This window comes from Poecilia latipinna, unplaced genomic scaffold (genome assembly GCF_001443285.1).
Source record: "Poecilia latipinna isolate Pla-1442-1.1 unplaced genomic scaffold, P_latipinna-1.0 Scaffold1648, whole genome shotgun sequence".
NCBI lineage: Eukaryota > Metazoa > Chordata > Actinopteri > Cyprinodontiformes > Poeciliidae > Poecilia > Poecilia latipinna.
In genome coordinates, this window is record NW_015114264.1 from 102197 (window position 1) to 119381 (window position 17185).

The 17185-nt window shown below is 38.9% G+C and overlaps 1 protein-coding gene across 6 annotated transcripts in view; it reads left to right on the plus strand.

The window, feature by feature from the left end:
- Positions 1-4444: 4444 nt before the first annotated feature.
- LOC106964263 (pleckstrin homology domain-containing family A member 7) overlaps positions 4445-17185 on the plus strand; it is a 147284-nt gene continuing 134543 nt past the window's right edge. For 2 of the 6 annotated variants that reach the window (XM_015059665.1, XM_015059667.1), the window contains exons 1-3: positions 4445-4713; positions 4856-4932; positions 5058-5115. In XM_015059665.1, the coding sequence (XP_014915151.1) occupies positions 4631-4713; positions 4856-4932; positions 5058-5115 (218 nt within the window). In that variant the 5' untranslated portion in view covers positions 4445-4630. The remainder of the gene's footprint in view (positions 4714-4855; positions 4933-5057; positions 5116-17185) is intronic. The other 4 variants (XM_015059666.1, XM_015059668.1, XM_015059671.1 and 1 more) reach the window with 3 other exon arrangements.

Here is a 17185-nt window from a genome sequence, read left to right on the forward strand (position 1 = left end):
AGTAAACATGATATTGCAGGGCGAGGGGACGGCTGTAATGAAGGCTTGTCTGTCAGAGCAGAAGCGATGCTTATGTTGGCGGGGAAAACGCCAATCACGGACGCTTTAATCGTCACTCATCGTTCCTCGGTGCGGGGATACAAAACCTCGGTGCCATCACGAAACCGCGATAAATTCTGATCACAGAATAAATTCCCTTACAAATGTTAAGTTTTTTCACCTATTATTTATTTGATAATAAATTATAAATGTATAAATACAATAAACGATGGTCATTTTGGTCAAATAGTTCAAATTCCGTTTCATTAGACCACAACAATTGGTTCCAAAAATGAAGATATTTCTTCCTTTGTGCCTTTGCAAACTGTAATCTGGATTTCTTCTAAGTAGCTGCATTTCCACTGATCACATAATTGCATAATTTGACATTTACAAAATATGCTTGAAGACAAATTCGAAAAACAAAACAAAACATAACTTTTAAAAAAATACATTTTGGCACCAGGATGAGAGTTTTTTTTAGCCATATCGAAATTGGTTTATCTCACAAAACTGCAATGGAGCCATTTCTTTCCCTGTAACAAGTCACATGGTTAACAACCGGATGTTACTACTTGTGCAAACAACGAAGAAGATGAAGATGACGGGAAGTAGTTACAGGCTGATGCAGCATGGTTTTTAATGACTTATGTGTGTAAACAAACTTATTCACCTGTGATTTTAATTGCGGTTCTTATTTAATAGAAACATTGTAATTGAGAACTTGTTTTTTTTCGACATTAATCGAATATCGACAAAGTTTTGCGTATGTTACTCTTACCAGCTTCAGCAGCATCTTCACAAGGTTTTTGCATTTTGTTCTGTGGTCAGTTTCCACATTTTGGACCAAGACATGTTCATATTTGGTGACAGAACCGGTCTCCCTCCTCATCTATTATCACTTATAGTTGTTTAAACAGATGAAAGTGGCACCTTCAAGCATCTGGAAATTGTTCCCAAGATTGAACCAGACCTGTGTGCAGCTCCACAGTATACTTCCTGATTTGACTTCAAACACAGATATAACAAAATCAGATATGTTTCTTTTCACTTGTTGCATGTCAATTTCTGGTTGCACCATCACCTTGCCTTCTGTTTCCTGAATGTTTGACCTTGAACTTGAAAGCTGCTGAGCATCCATCAAGTCACCTGTTCCAGCTCGCAGATCCCATCCAGCCTCCTCCATAATCATGTGCCCAGCAGGTCATGCCCGGTAGACCTTTAATGGAGTCACACCAGAGGCTTCCTTCCTGGGTGACTGTGCCGCCTCATCTGGCTCCTCTCAACATGGCCGAGCAGCAGGCCTCCTCTGAGCTCCTCCTGGATTTCCCAAACGTCTCCTGTTGCTCTGCAGAGTAAACCGAAAGACAGATAATTAAGTATAAATGAGAGCACAGATATATATTTAAAGTTTCAAATTCAAAAAACAAATTCATTAATCCAAAAGGGCAATTATGGTAATAACTAGAATCTTTTTGAAGAAATTTAGGCTCCATTCACACGGCAGGCAAATGCGACCCAAATTTTGATTATATTTTTTATGTTTTTCCCAAATGTGACTCGTATAGGGACAAATATCCACGACTTTTTCACTGCAGTCTGAGCGACCCAGTTCAGATCTTTTCACCCCCCTCAGCCCCTTTTAAAAAAAAAAAAAAAAAAGTTCATAAGACTCATTTTGAAAGTTCATAGTGGTTGTAAGAGCAGATTATGAATGAACCTATTTGTGGATGGGTTTTGGGTCACATGGGTCATCAGCGGTCTATTTGATAGGAACCTTTGTTGGTGAAGACAGGTGTTCCACCCGAAAGGGGGAAACAGTTTTATGAACGCTGAACGCTAGAAGCTGTCAGCAGGTGTTTTGATGGATCAATCGTTGTAAAAGCGCTGAGCCCAGTTCCACAGTCATCGCCCGTGTGTGGAAATATATACATCTTTGGGGCTGTTTATTAATAATGGACCGATTTGGATGTTTGTTTACTTCCCAGTTTCAGCATGTGAGCGCCTCCACCGGTTGGCAAAAACCGGGAGAAATAAATACTGCATGTAGAAGGCTGTGCTGTTTAAAAATATGAAGCAATTTCTTGTTTACATTAATATTTAGGGCTCAGGAAGAGCTGGAAACATGAACAGGAAGTGGATGAAGAAAACATCCATATCAGACGTTTCATCACTTTAGGCAAATTGTGGAACATTATAACCATGTTTTTCTTGCGTTATGAGCAGGAGTTACATTTTGAGTTGTTGGAGAATTAACTTTTTTTTATATATATAAAAACGATACTGTGGTTTTATACAGCAGAGAATTTCTCAGAATGAACTTTCCGCTTGTCGCTGAAGATAAACTTCCTTCCTTTTCCTCTGCAGTCATTTTGTAGCATTAAAAAGTTTTTGCACTCACAACATCTCTCTTTCTCTTCCAGAAATCTCGAGGACTGACCTTTGTGTTCTTAGTAGGGCTGCTTTGGGAGAAGCTAAAAGCATATTTAACTTCGTTTTCCATCATGTGGCGCTTTTACTGGCCCGCGCTTTGTTTTATGACGTGAAATCTATGAGGGCTGCCTCTGGAACAGCTGAATTACAACAAGGCACCTTCACCTCTGAGGTCTAAGCAAAGTTTCCAACGGGCTGCCCTGAACGAGACCCGGCTTGTGTGCAGAGAATTTAAAATGCAACAAGGTTTTACGTTTTCAAAGCGGGGCTTTGATCTCGCTGATCAGCCGTTTACCCTTTAAGTGAGCTGAACTCCCAACTGGCCATTACTAATGTAATGAAAAAAAAAAAAAAAAAAAGGTGAAAATTGGCACTTTTTTTTAATTTCATTTTACTGATTACGCCTGAGAATAACACTCAAAGGACGGACCTCTCTCTTCTTTAATCCTGTGATGCAACTAATGGCCCACAAAACCACTGGAACGATAAAAATGATCAGATGGACTGCTGCAGAAATTATTCAAATCACAAGTTACGGTTTAAAATGGCTAAAACTTTCAGTCATACTGTTCTAATGTGAAAATTTGGGGGTTTTACACCCTGTGTGTTGTTGAAAACTACTGATCAGCTGGCTGAAAGAAGGTGCATCACACATTTGCTAGATATATAAGAGAAATAGCTTAAAATATTGCTGGTGATCTGATAGCCATAGAAAATATGGATATTTATAGTGTGGAAACTAAAGGAGCCCATTCACTACACCTGCCAAGGAAGCACAGTTTTAAAGGGGCAGTATTATCTGTTTTCCAGGCACATGGTGCCATTTTATAGAACAATCAAATAACTATGTTACCTTCAGTTGTTGTAAAAATGCTGCATATGTCAAATGTGATTTAAAATAAATGTTACTTCGTAAATTAATTGTCTTGAAATTGGGCCTCTGTCTCTTTAAGAAACTCCACCTTCTGGAAGTCATCACAGCATTACTCCTCTACTAACCCTTTGACAATGTTTTACAGAGAAGCAGCTCGTAAAATGAGCTCAGCTGAAGCACAGTTAAATCAGGTGTTTGCTAATTGATGCTGGCTAGTCTGAAGGAGCTGAGTGGGGGAGTCATGAAGGAGGGCTGCTCTGTGATGGTGGAAGCTTGGAAGCTTCAGTTCCAAGGAGGAGCTTTGTTCTCGAAGGCAGGGCTAGGTCCATCCAGGCATTTCCCTCAACTGAATGGTTGCCACGGGATATTAAAGGATTTTTCAAAACATGCATGAAAGAGTAAAGGCAAACACAAACAGGAGATAACATGATAGTATGATGTAAATTCAGAAAAATTGATTTTACATAATACTGCCCCTTTAAATCTTCAAATGGAAAGCAGAGCAAGCAGCTGACCAAGCTAGCTACCTGATCCCAAAATTTAGCAAACTGCTATGAGCTTATTATAATTATCCATATTATCCATGTAAGTCAAGTGTACTATAGTGAGAAATATATTAGGTGGGTGTTTAGTCCAGCAAAACCATAAAGATGCATCAAAAACAAAATGACAATAAATCTTACAGACATATATATACAGTATATAGTATAGTATAGTATAGTATAGACATAGTATTTTTTTCTAAAAAAAAATGCTATGTTATATTGGCAGCACTGAGAAACTGACAAGATCTATCTATCTATCTATATATATATATATATATATATATATATATATATATATATATGTGTGTGTGTGTGTGTGTGTGTGTGTGTGTGTGTGTGTGTAAAACTATGGAAAACTGTGTCAAAGAAAATATACAATTATGTCAATTCTGTAAAATTATTGCATCTGTCTGGTTGTAAAAAAATAAAAAATATTGGTCAATTGAAACAGAAAAAATATCAGCAACCTAAACAGAAGTTAATCTCCTTTTAATAACAATAGTTGTTATTACATGCAGTGTGGTGAAAGCTGCCTTATTCCTATTTTGATACATTGCATAAACCTGTTGTGTGCAAAGCAGACACGGTCGGGGTCTCTGAGCATGTTCAGACTTCGATTGTCGGATGTACGGAAGTGAGATGAGTCCCTGAAGGCAGCGCCAGCTCCACCAGTGATCATTGAGCTCCCGAGAGACTCCATGGAGAGGGACTGAGATAAAATAGGACTTGCGGACGGATCATGGCGGCGGCTCTCGGACGGGACACCTTACCCGAACACTGGTCCTACGGTGTCTGCAGGGACGGAAGGGTTTTCTTCATCAAGTAAGTGTCAGCGTGAGGAATTTCCGACGCCGTCGGTCCCGGTTCGACGGGAGTTGCCGGGGTGTATCTTCCCCACCAGCCCCCCTTCCCCTGCTCCGGCGGTGTAACAGGTGTTTTTCTCTGCTCTCTGCCCGTGCTGCAGCGATGAGACGCGGAACACCACCTGGCTCCATCCCCGCTCCGGTGAACCTGTAAACTCCGGACACATGATCCGCTCAGGTAGCTAGCTTAGCCGGCTGGGCAAAAATACTTTCACCTGTTACCTTTATGATCATACTGTTTACTTTTCTACTGCTCACTTAAGTGTCAAACTTTCAACTACAAGTCGTTTTTTTTTTCTTCAGACTTGCCACCGGGATGGGAGGAAGGCTTTACGGAAGAAGGAGCCAGTTACTTCATAAAGTAAGGACCCTAAATCCACTGCTGCTGCTTTTCTCCTTGCTGTATTCAGCTGTGTTTTGAAGTTACGGTACAGCTTAACATGGCTGCTGCCTCTAAATCCCGCTCCGAGCAGAGGGAATTACCGCAGAGCCAGTGTGGGTCAGAAAGAGGTGTGTCTGGGTCCAACCTGCCGCGCACCGTCTGCTGACCGTCTGCAGGAAATGCTGAGCAGGTCTGTTTATGACTCACGCGCTGCTGTCTGGATACTGGAGTGTAACGAAGAGTTTCTTAGTTATTTTTGTCGAATATTGTCGAAAATTTACACACACGTCCTATTTGTGAGCTTATAAGGAAGTTTATAAAGGAAAGGCTATTTAATTAACAGGTTAATGGTCAAATCTTTGCCTTTCTGTGTGTTATGTTGTGCTATTTGGTGGAACTGTTGCTTCCCGCTTTGACTCTCGACCTGGACTTTTTCTTCATAAAGTCTTCATATGTGTGTTGGTTCTCTTAAAGTTCTCCCAAAGTCCAAAAGCATAACTGTTAATTGGTTACTCAGTGTAGGTGAGTGTGTGCATGGCTGGCTGTTTGATGTTGTGATAGAGTGGGGGCTTGTCCAGGGTGTACCATTACCTCTGAAACCAGGTATGAAGACAAGCTTTATCCCCCCTGCAGCCCTGCACATGATCAGTTTAAAAATTAAAAATCTTTACTTATTATATTAACATTTACATGCTTAATTGATTCAGTTTACTCTCACTGTAAAATGTAGAACTAAATTACGATTCCCTAGCGGCACATTAAACAGGATATATAGGATTTCATAAAATATGTCATGATTATTTTATGCTTAAAAGACTTAAATAACATATAAATTTATATGGAACAGCCAACAATGTACCTTACATTGAAACATCAGTTCTTCAAGGCCATTGTCCTTGCAGCACCCAGACAGAAGCTGAATTTAAATCTGGATGTACAAGTTTTTGAGGACTTGAGACTCCTCCCAGAGGGCAGCAACGTGAAGAGAAAGTATCCTGGTTGTGACAAGTGTTCTCATTATGTAGCTGCACGCCGCAGGCACTGCATCCTGTACATGTTTAGCAGTGAGTCTAGTTTTTAATGATTTTCTGTGGTACTTTGATGACCTCTGTTGGGTCATCTTGTCAGCTGCCAGACAGAAACAGCTGCTACGATGTCTCCAGTCTTTCAGGATCTGATAGAAATAATCTCGTTTATTTTTTTTTTTTTTTTTTTTTTTTTTTTTTGCCACGTTAGTCATGTTTGGAGTCCATTTTCCAGAAATTTTGAGGACATTTTTTTTTTTTACTGAATCACTACTGACATGGGGAGCGTGGTATTTATTTTGTCTCATGAAGACCATGATCGTCTCCTTGGTTTTGGAGATGCTAAGCGCCCGGTTATTTGTAGAGCCTCAAGATGGGAGAGCCTCATCTTGAGGCTCTCCCATACTTCTGCCGAAGCTAAACAGTTGACGCATAAATCAGTAAATGAAACAAAAACAACTTTACAATTTCCATTCAGGAGTTTTTCTTCACCATTTGACAATCTTTGATGGTATTTTATGAAGAATCGTACAAATGTACTTGTCTTCATTGTCGCCTGCGGATACAAAAGCCGGATAGTGGAAGCAGAGTATCTGAGCGCATTTCTACATAAAGCACACCTACAAACAACTGACCAGTCACACAACACCCGCAGAGAGGAAGGACGCCTCTCTGCGAACAAGATGACGCAGTTTCTGTCGTACGACTACGTCAATGTGAGTCGATTTTGACGCTTCAAATGAGGAGTGAAGCCATAGTTGTGTTATCCCAGAATTTGATGGTGTTTGTGCTTGGTGCTGTGTGTGTGTGTGTGTGAGGAGGGGGGGGGTGCGCGCGTGTGTGTGAAAATCGTAAAAGATGGATTGCGGCTGTGGGGAGGCCTCAGATGTGGCTGTCACAGGTCGTGGTCCGATGACCTTTGCGGCATGTCTTCCCTCTCTCTCACAGCCTGTTAAATACTCAGACACTGAGTGAGGACTGAGCACACAGCCTTGGGGAACGCCAGACCTGCATTTTAACTAAACCTCCTTTCTGAACACTTAAGAGCAATTATTTAAAGCGTGTTTTGTTGGCATGTGCAGATTTATACCCAGATCTCTCTTCTGGGTATACACACTTATATTACACACATATAAGTGTGTAATCATATGAGTGATTACACAATCACTTATATGATTGTGTAAAATGCCAGATTATTATTATTCTCACGTATATTTCATTTGCGAGAAATCTGAAAGGTACTAAAATTTCCCGGTTGGTGAAAGAGATTCTTTTTTCTTTGTAAAATTCTCACCTGATGATTATGGGTGCATTTTATATATCATCATGCTTAACACATCATCACCCAAAATACCTCAGTAAGAGTGACAGGCAGTGTTTTTTTTTAAATTTATTTTTAGTTTCAATAAACTGAAGCTGTTTCTCTTTTCCATGGTAGAATAGTTTCCAAGCAGCTCAAATTAATCTGTCTTACAAGGGAGTATTCTTCTTTCTAAGCCTGCTGACCAGGAACAAACAGCAACAGGTCGGGGAGGGGCAGCTTTGCTTCACTTTGTGCTGCACACAAACCACAGAAAACTATGTTCACTCTGACATCTCCTGAAATGGACCTTAAAGTATAGGAATAGTGTAACTTCTCAAAAGAGTTGCGTATTTATGTAAAGTGGAGAAACGTTCTGAATAGCTTGAATATTTGATTGATTAGCATTTGAACTTGAAGCTTTGGGCTTTAAGTGGACCACCTGGGATTTTACTATAGCCTTCCACTAAAAAATAATTCAAGCAAACTTCAGACTTCGACAAGATGAAGAAAAGAAGGAAGAAACAGTTTTTTTTAGATAAAAAAAGGGGAATTTTCCATCCATGCTCTGTTTAATTCAGGATAAACATTTAGAAAATACACAGAAGAAGGAAACAGATAAAACTTAAAAGTTTGGTCAATGAAAAATGATTCTGTTATTAAGTTTTCCTACCGTCTCTCTCTTTCTCTCAGAACCCGACAAAATGAACAATTTGTATCTTTTTAAATAATTGAATAAAACAAAATAACATGATAATCTCTTGAACACCAACTTTCTCTGACCTTTTTCTAATCTTGGACACCGCACAGAGTTCAACTACTGCTCTGCTTTCGCTGGAATACTTTGTTACAAAGTCCTCAGCTAGCATGCTAGTATGTGTAGCATGCGTATCTGATTTGTGCTGAAAAGTCTCCAGAGTTGGCTTTCCCAACGGTTCCCTCACGCCTGCTGCTTTCGCGATTCACAGAGGAAGTTTCTAGTTTCTATTTTAAAACTCCTCGAGTGTGGGACTTTGTCTTTCAGAGTCGAAGCGTATTTAAATCAATCCCATGTTGTGATTTGCCACATTTTTTTTGATAGGCAGATTACTGCTGATTGCAGCATGTCTCCTGTTTTGCATTTGGTGCAGCTACGAGCAGCAGGCGCTGCAGGGAGGGGGGGAAGGGCTCTCTGCATTTTTACTGATTGACTTGGAATCCCAGAGGATGATCTTATCACACTTTTACCTTCTGAATATGACGCGATAGTGGCTCATTTATCATGCCCCAGTCAAAATAGCCTTTCTTTTTTAAAAAGGACGTTTATTTAAGATGTATGACTCTAAGCTGCCTAGAGCAGCTTAGAGTCTTTGCTTGTTTGTTCAACTTCAACAAGTGTTTTTCAGGGTTTTTCTGAGCTCAGTTTTGATGGCGTGACGTTAAGGAACTGAAGGGTGTTCGCTGTAACATAATGATTCCTTTTGGCTTCAATGACTAAACCAGGTCAGTTGAAATCAAGTATTTATTTTGTGCCTCAGGGAGGTGAAAAGTGACAAACCTGTCTTAAGTCTCATCGATTATAAAGTCTTAAAATTGGTGGTAACCTGATCCTGATTTTTTTTTTTCCAGATCCAGAATTGTGTTACCAATACTCAGTATTGCATTAAAATAAGCTCTGTTTATATTCCTAAAAATGTAGTAAGTTTAAAGGGCCATATGTACAACATGTGTCCCTTTAAACTTTAAATGTATTTTATTAAATCTGGTCATTTTACATCACAAACAAAACAATTTGTAGTGCCATGAATTTCTGATGTCCTTTTCTAGAGGATTGTCCATTATCATCTCTCCCATTGATTATAATTAAAGGGGCAGTATCATGTGTTTTTCAGGCACATAGTTCAATTTGATGTAACAATGAAGTAACTGTTACCTTCAGTTGTTATAAATTGCTAAATATGTCAAATGTGACTTAAAAGAAATTTGACTTTGTAATTTATTGACTTGAAATTGGGCCTCTGTCTCTTTAAAAGCTCTTGATCTTTCTGAAGCTCTGCCTTCAGGAAGTCATCACAACATGGCTCCTCTATTAACCCTTTACGTTTTTACGAGAGTTTCATTGAGAGGGAGCACCTGTAATGAACTCAGCAGATTTGCAGTTCCACCAATTAGTGTTTGCTAATTGCTGCTGGCTAGTCTTAAGGTGCTGAGTGGCGGAGGGCTGCTCTGTGAGGTGGAAGCTTGGAAACTGGAGCTCAAAGGAGGAGCTTTGTCTTCGAAGGCGGGGCTAAGTCCACCCAGGCGTTTTGCACAGCTGAATGGTTGCCATAGAGATTGAAGGATTTATCAAACATGCATGAAAGTATTAAAGCAACACTCCAGGTCTGTTTTGGAATAACATAACGAGATGTAAAGCTCAAAAAAGTTGATTTTACATATAATTACCAAGGATTGTCTCTATGAAGGTTTGAAAGAGGCAAAAGCAAATGAGGTGGATTAGAAGTGCTTGCCAACAACTGATGGTGTCGTCCAGAACACGTTGCTGCAGAATGTGGTGTCTGATGCTTGGATATTGAGCTGTTAGCATGTCATGACAGCCTTCAGACTGTGACAGCAGCAGAGGCCTTCAGTGAGATTCCTTGCAAGAGTGACTGTTACCGGAGGTCCTTCCCGCCCGCAGCTTCACCGTCCATAACGAATTTACTTTTATGATATGAGTCACAACATTTAATTTCCCTTTAGGATAAAGTATTTTTGGATCGAATTGAATCGACTGCGGCAAATGAACAAGAAGCAGCCTTGTGCTGTCGAGGCTGTAGTTGTTCGTTTTAAACAAAGCTCAGACGTCGTCGGAAAAAACAATAAAAAGCAAACTATTAAGGAATTTCACATTTTCTGGCTTCCCCCGACTTCCACCTGTACAGAGAGGCCTTTTCTGCACGGAACGGGGACTTTTATTTCCTCGTCTTCTCCACCAGGCTGTCCACACATCTAATTGGCTGAAGGACGGTATTTCTCGATCCAAAGTAACAAAGGGAAGTGATCTCATCTTTGAAATCCAATATCCTTTTTCACTTCAAACAGAGACTGTTTATGTAGAGAGCCACGGTTGTGTAACAGCCCTCCAGGGGTCCACCGCTGGAGCCTCTTCTATGCGAAAAATGTTTTTCGGCTTCTTATTACTCCACAAAAGAATAATACACTCCCCACCTCACTCTTTTTGGCTTAGTGCTGTTTCCAGTGGGTTTTAGCCGTCCTCAGAGCCTGTTGTTACAACGGGAGCATGTGATTTATGCTATAAGTTAGCATAAATCAACGCTCTATAAATGTTTGTACGTCCTGTAAAGTCCATTTTCAACTAGGTTCCTCATTGTGCCACGCAAGGACAAATACTGACTCTGACAATCTTTCATAACGGGAACCTGGGTGATATGGACTTAGTTTTTTCACAATATTTCACGATACCATTGTGGTAAAACGATAAAGTGAAGATAAGAACTATTTTCTACTTCTTTTTAGGTAACAGTATGACTGTGTCACAGCAGTTAGAGCCCCACAAACACAAATAATGTTGAAATAATTCCCATTTGTAATGCGCTTCTTTAGGACACCAGTCACATAAAGAAGTGTGGTTTGTAACATTAAAATATATACATATTTATTGATGCTTTTATTGAACAGTCGAGACAATAAGGAGAATTTTAGGGGAGGTGTTTAAACATTACTGATAGGTATTTATTGTGACAAAGATAAATCAAAATTCTTATCATGATAAGAAATCTAGCCCGATAAATGATAAACGGTACAATATAAAATATGCCCACGCCTACTTAAATGTTACTTAATGTTAAATGTTATCAAATCAAAGCAAATTACAAATTACATCCATCTGTACTTTCAGGTTTTTGCAAGTCCGCGATCACAGACATTCATTTAAAATGAACAGATCTCGGTATTTTTTCCTGCTACAGCATAAGTGAGAACTGCAAATTTAATGAATCCAAAACGTCAGATTTTTATGCTAACTCCCACCTGCAGGTGGCAGTGTTTTTATTATACTAGTGTGTGTTTGATGTGGCGAGTAACAAAAAGTCACATTTACCGTCATACCAGGGCAAAAATATTGCAAAACTCCTTGCAAACATTTCCAAATTAGCACTACAAAATCTTTGATTTGTATTGCAAAAAAATCCCAAAAGCAATCGTGTAATTCTGGAGGGATTGTTAAATACCGGTTCATTTGAAGAAGAACACATCAAATGGAGAGACGGCAATCGTATTTTAACAGTTTGTTAATGGGATTGTACAAATACATTCTGGCACAGCTGACCTTTTGATAGCATTCATGACCTTGACACGGCCCAAGATGAAGACGAGTTTGACTCCGCTGCCCTAAAACGCTCGCATTCTGCTGTTTGCCTGGACTTGCTCTGATGAAGCCCTCCTCTGTTTTCCTTGAGGCCCAGCTTCTGTGAGTTTCTGGCTTCCAACCCTAACAGGTCATTTTCCTTCAAACATGCTTCAAGCGATGCATGTTTACCTTAAAATAAGACCTGCACACATACACACTGAAAGTATGTGTGATTCTCTTTCCCCTTCAAGGGGCTAATAATGGGTCAAACTGGCCCGAACTCGCCGGTGACTCCCAGAGGGGGTGCTGTTGTTGTGAGGAGGTGGAGAGATCAAGTCTGGGGATAAACCTTCAGCAGGAATGTCTGCACTGAGTTTAGCTCTACTGGAGGGGACTGAAAGAAGGCATGAGGTTGGGGGGGATTTCATTATACACACATGCACGCATGCAGGCGCACACACACACACACACACACACACACATTGAAACAGAAGAGGGACGGAGCAGGTCTGATGTCAGAGATTCCTGCAGCTAGCCTAGGATAGCTGGTGCAGTCCTACAAACCTCATTATTCTCTCCTTCAGCTAATCTGCAGAGGAGTGATAAAACGGTAACACAGCGATTCCACAACTCGGCCCGTGACTCTGCTTAAGGCACTTACTGGCTAACGCTGCTGACCAGATGAGCCTGCATCGTGCTGAATCAAAATAAAAACAGACAATCAAGAGAAAATTACAGGTTCCAGGGATGCATTTGCTGCTGTAATTTTGTGCAAAATTTAGTAGGTTAACAGGGAGAATTTTTTTTTTTTCATGTACAATAGGGTTGCAGCTAACAATTATTTTAGTAATCGATTATTCTGACGATTAATCAGGTCAAAAATATTGGTGCATTCTGCAGATTTTCTATTTAACCACATAAGTTTATTTTGTAAAATGTTAGAAATGCTTTAAAAATGTAAATAAACACATAAAATCTCTCTCTCACTGTTTATTCAATGTCACATGCTGTTTTTATTTTAATTATGTAAGCACTTTGAAATGCCTTGCTGCTGAAATGTGCTATACAAATAAAATTTGATTTTGATTTTTGATAATCCAATTCCTTCTTTTAAATGTGAAAATAAAATAATTTGTTGCCTAAAATGCAATAACACGGCATAAGTCTAAAGAGCTTAAGGAGTTTTGGCTGAAACACATTCTAATGCAAGATGTCAATATATTTCTGTATAGCTTTGGCTTAATTGCTGCTCTGAATATGTTTCCAGGAAATTACCTTTATGACTCTTTGTTTTCCTGTTAACAATTAATGGGTTACTAAATTATTTGACTATTATGTCAATACTCAATTAATCTGATTAATTATTTTGTCCCTAACATACAGACATTGTGAGAAAAACATAATGCATTGAGAATCAGTTATGTAAAAAGAGGAATTACTACAGTAACTACAGCTTGTAAAATAAAACTAAATTTATGACAGAATTTTAGAAGTTTTATTACTCTTGTTTAATAAAGTAATATAGGACAGCTGGAGATTCTCACGGTGTGATAACCTGAAATAAAATGTACCACGGTATGATAGTAGTATTAGAAAGATTTAAAACAGAAGTGCAGACATTTAGAGGTATTTTTTTTAATGATCTACTGAACTGAATGTTTTTGCTGTAACGATTCCTTGCTGCTCACATCGAGCGGTAAACCTGAGAAAGACCAGCCTCGTATATATCTGTTCTACTGTCCAATGATTTTCCAACCTTTGTATTTGGAGAAAGTCCTGCTCAACAAAGAGCTACATATTGAGTATTAAAACGCACCAGCGCTGCCTATGTTTGGGACTCCTGTTTGTTTTCTGCAGTATTTTAGTTTTTTCTGCTGTCCTCTCTTCTTTCTGGTGAACTCTGTGGCTGCTCCATTATTTTATACCAACTTTAAGCCTCGGCTCACAACAGACCAACATCTTCCTATCGGTTTGTCTGAAGGTTACATCTCTATAGTCTTTCATTTGTCAAATTCCTCTGATTCTGCTCTCTGGATGAACTCGGCACGTTCTAAACAGGCTCACGCATTTGACAATAAGTCAGACTTTATCCTAACATCAACATGACATGACCACCTGGGCCGTCTCTATGGCAACCCGACAGAAAAAAATGGTTCCTAAATAGTAGGGATTAACCAATTAGATTTTTTTCACTTCTAATACGATATCGATATCTGAGGTTTGGTACCGATACAGAAAAACGGTGCTGAATCCTTTTTAACACAGACATAAGTCTACTGAATTACGAATTTGTCTGATAACTCTGCACAGTACAGCACACTTAAATACACCAGTAGCTTCTCAAGTTTGGTAAAACATGCAAAACCCAGCTTTAATTTGTTCAGTCAGCGTAGTTAGCAGGATAACAGCCAATGTAAATTAAATATTAAAGAAACTGACAAAAACAGATTGACTGCGTTGGTCAAACATGTAAAAATAAATTAACAAACCTTCTTTCAAATGGTTCAGAAAGAACCAGAAAATCTAAATATAATGTAAAATTAACAATAAAGCATCAATCAGAGCATGAAACGTAGAATTGGACTGGATAGATCTGACCTTATGGGTAGAGCACATTGTCACGATACCAGATCTATTTTTTTTTTTTTAATGTTGGGACAGATACTAATATTAATATTGCCTCAGTGCATCTCTACTAAACAGTATAAAAGAAAATGAAGTACAAGAGAGCACCGGGCTTTTGACATAACATGAACGATAAGACCAGATGATGAATTTACTGATACTAATTGAAGATTTTGAAGCGGCCTAGTCAAAGTCTGGGCTGAAATCTCAATAAGAAGCTTGAAAATCCATCCAGTGCGGCTGAAATAAACAGTTCTGCAGAGAAGAGCGGACCACAGTTCCTCCATTTGTATCGATTTGTGACGCATGACGGCATTCAATGCGTTCTTAAAATCACAGCTCATGCTGTTTGAGCTCCAGAGAGGTTGGCACAGCATGTGAAGACAGTCATCACTGTCTCTGCTCATTTTGATGCTGCCAGCTTCATTATCATCATTAGCCAACCAACAAATGAATTGATGTTTCATAAATATTAATTTCTGCGCTCCTTGGAGCCATTTCTTTTCTTTCTTTTTTTTTGTTTGTTTTTTGCCACTGCGTGTGTTGCAATTAACATATAATTGAGGAATTAAAGTTATTTTTGAAATCTGTGACCATATCTGTGTAATCATAATCCTCATCCATCTGAGAACAGCTGCAGAAATGTCACTTTTTAATCATGTTTTCCTACATTTCATTGAACTCATTAGAGAATCTGTTGTTATGACAAAGCAAATCTGTCATTTATAATAAATAATCATCTGTTATTCCAACTGGAACTTATGACATTTATTTGATCATTTTTGTCACATGTAGAGTATATCTTTTATGTCAAAGACATGAAAAAATGTTGGATTTTTGACACATTTGAAAAACATACATCAGTGGCTGTAACCACTTCATCCTACAGTAAATTCTGCATATTAATACAAAAAAAGGAAAGGTTTCTATACCGTATAAACACCGTAAATGAACGGTTTGTGTGACCTTTTCAGGACGACAGCTTTGGTTAGGACCTGCGGCTGCGGTTGCGCTGAATCTCCCAGGTACATGTTCATGCACCTAATTAGGCTGGTATTGATGGGCGATCACTTGTTTGAGGCAAATGGATTAGACTGCAAAAAATGTAGGTAGGGACTGCAGAATACAGAGAAGCTAAAGATGTTTTGTGAAATTCAAAGTAAAAATCCACACATTTCAAGCAGCAAAATCAACAGAAACCAGCAACTGTAGAAACAATCATAAAATTTGAAGACGGCTATCGTTTAAAAGAAACACAGAATGAGAGTTTTGATGAGTCACATTCAGTAATTATGATGTTGCTGGATAGTTCATTTATTTCAGTGACTTAATTTACTAAATGAAACACATTATTGAGACTTAAACAGTCTTCAAATGTTTGATTTGATTTAATCATTTTCTTTGTATAAGTAGATTGGGAAGAAAGGCGGATGATGAAAATATTTTGGGTTTTCAGACTTAATTCACAATTTGAAAGGTAAAATTTGGAATTCAAGATTTTTTTTTCAGCAATAGTGTTGTTTTGTCTTTGATTTCATACATCAGGACTAGGATTTTAGTTCAATTCATTAATCGTTTTCATTTTCCAGGTACTGACAGAATAATAAAAAGTCACTTTATTCACTTTTTGGGCCTCTAGAACCTCTTAGATTAACCTGCTGTTCTTAAACTGGTTCCAGTTGACATGCGATCCTTATCCAACTTTTTGAAGGCACTCTGGATGGCCCAATTTACTCAAAAAAAAAAAAAGTATTTGTTCTACGTCCATTTGTGGAACAACTCTAAATTTCGATTTGAAAATCAAAATTTGAACGATTTTCAAATCGTCTGTCGTCTCAACAGTCATGTTGCATTTTATCCGTTTACAGCAACGTGCGTCATAATTCTGCACCAGAAGAAGCTTTTCATGATCTTGTAGCAACTTTTCATCCTGATTTTAATGTTGTTGGCTCCAATTGCTCAACAACTTTAAAATCGACCGATAGGCGACAGCGTCCACTATTACTCCCTTAAACAATGGGCTGCTGTGTGACGTCTATGTTTGCGTGAACTGTTTCATACGGAAGTCTACTTGTGGTCACATTTTGTTAGTAATGCGAACGACCGCAGCCTAAGAAAACCCAAAGTCAGATTTCAGTAAAACCTGAGCATTGAGAAATGCTGTGTGAACGTAAATAGATTTATTTGCCTCATATATTAGAGAGAGACACTGAATAATTCAATGTCTCACAGTTTCACAGGGTTCCTGCCAGAGAACTGGAATTGGCCGCAGCGTGATTTGAGCGCTGCCTGACTGGCAGAATAAGCACAATGATAGTATCATGAAGCCGTGACAAAGAGGCTTATCTCAAAGCAGCTTACAATAATGTCAGGAGTGTGGCCTTCCAAGACCTAAACCCTCCAAAGCCCCGTGTTGTACCAGGCCGCAGATCCCATCAGCTCCGGAGTAATTGTCCTCCGGAAAACACTGACATTATTAAACCTTGAAAAACTTTTTCTTTTCTTTTTTTTTTTTTGCTGAGCGAGCCGACTTCCTACGCAACAACCTGTGATGTCATAAACTGACTCACTCAAAACTGCCAGCATGACAGAAGCAGAGGTGAAGAGAACAGCAGAACGCATCCGCTATGAGGATACACTGATTCTCAAACATTTTACTGTTTCTACATCTCAGCTCTTTTTTTTTTTTTTTTTTTTTTTTTTTTTTTTTTTCCTCTTACCCTTTAAATTTTTTTTTTAAAAAATTTTCTTTTTTCAAAAGGGAGGGGG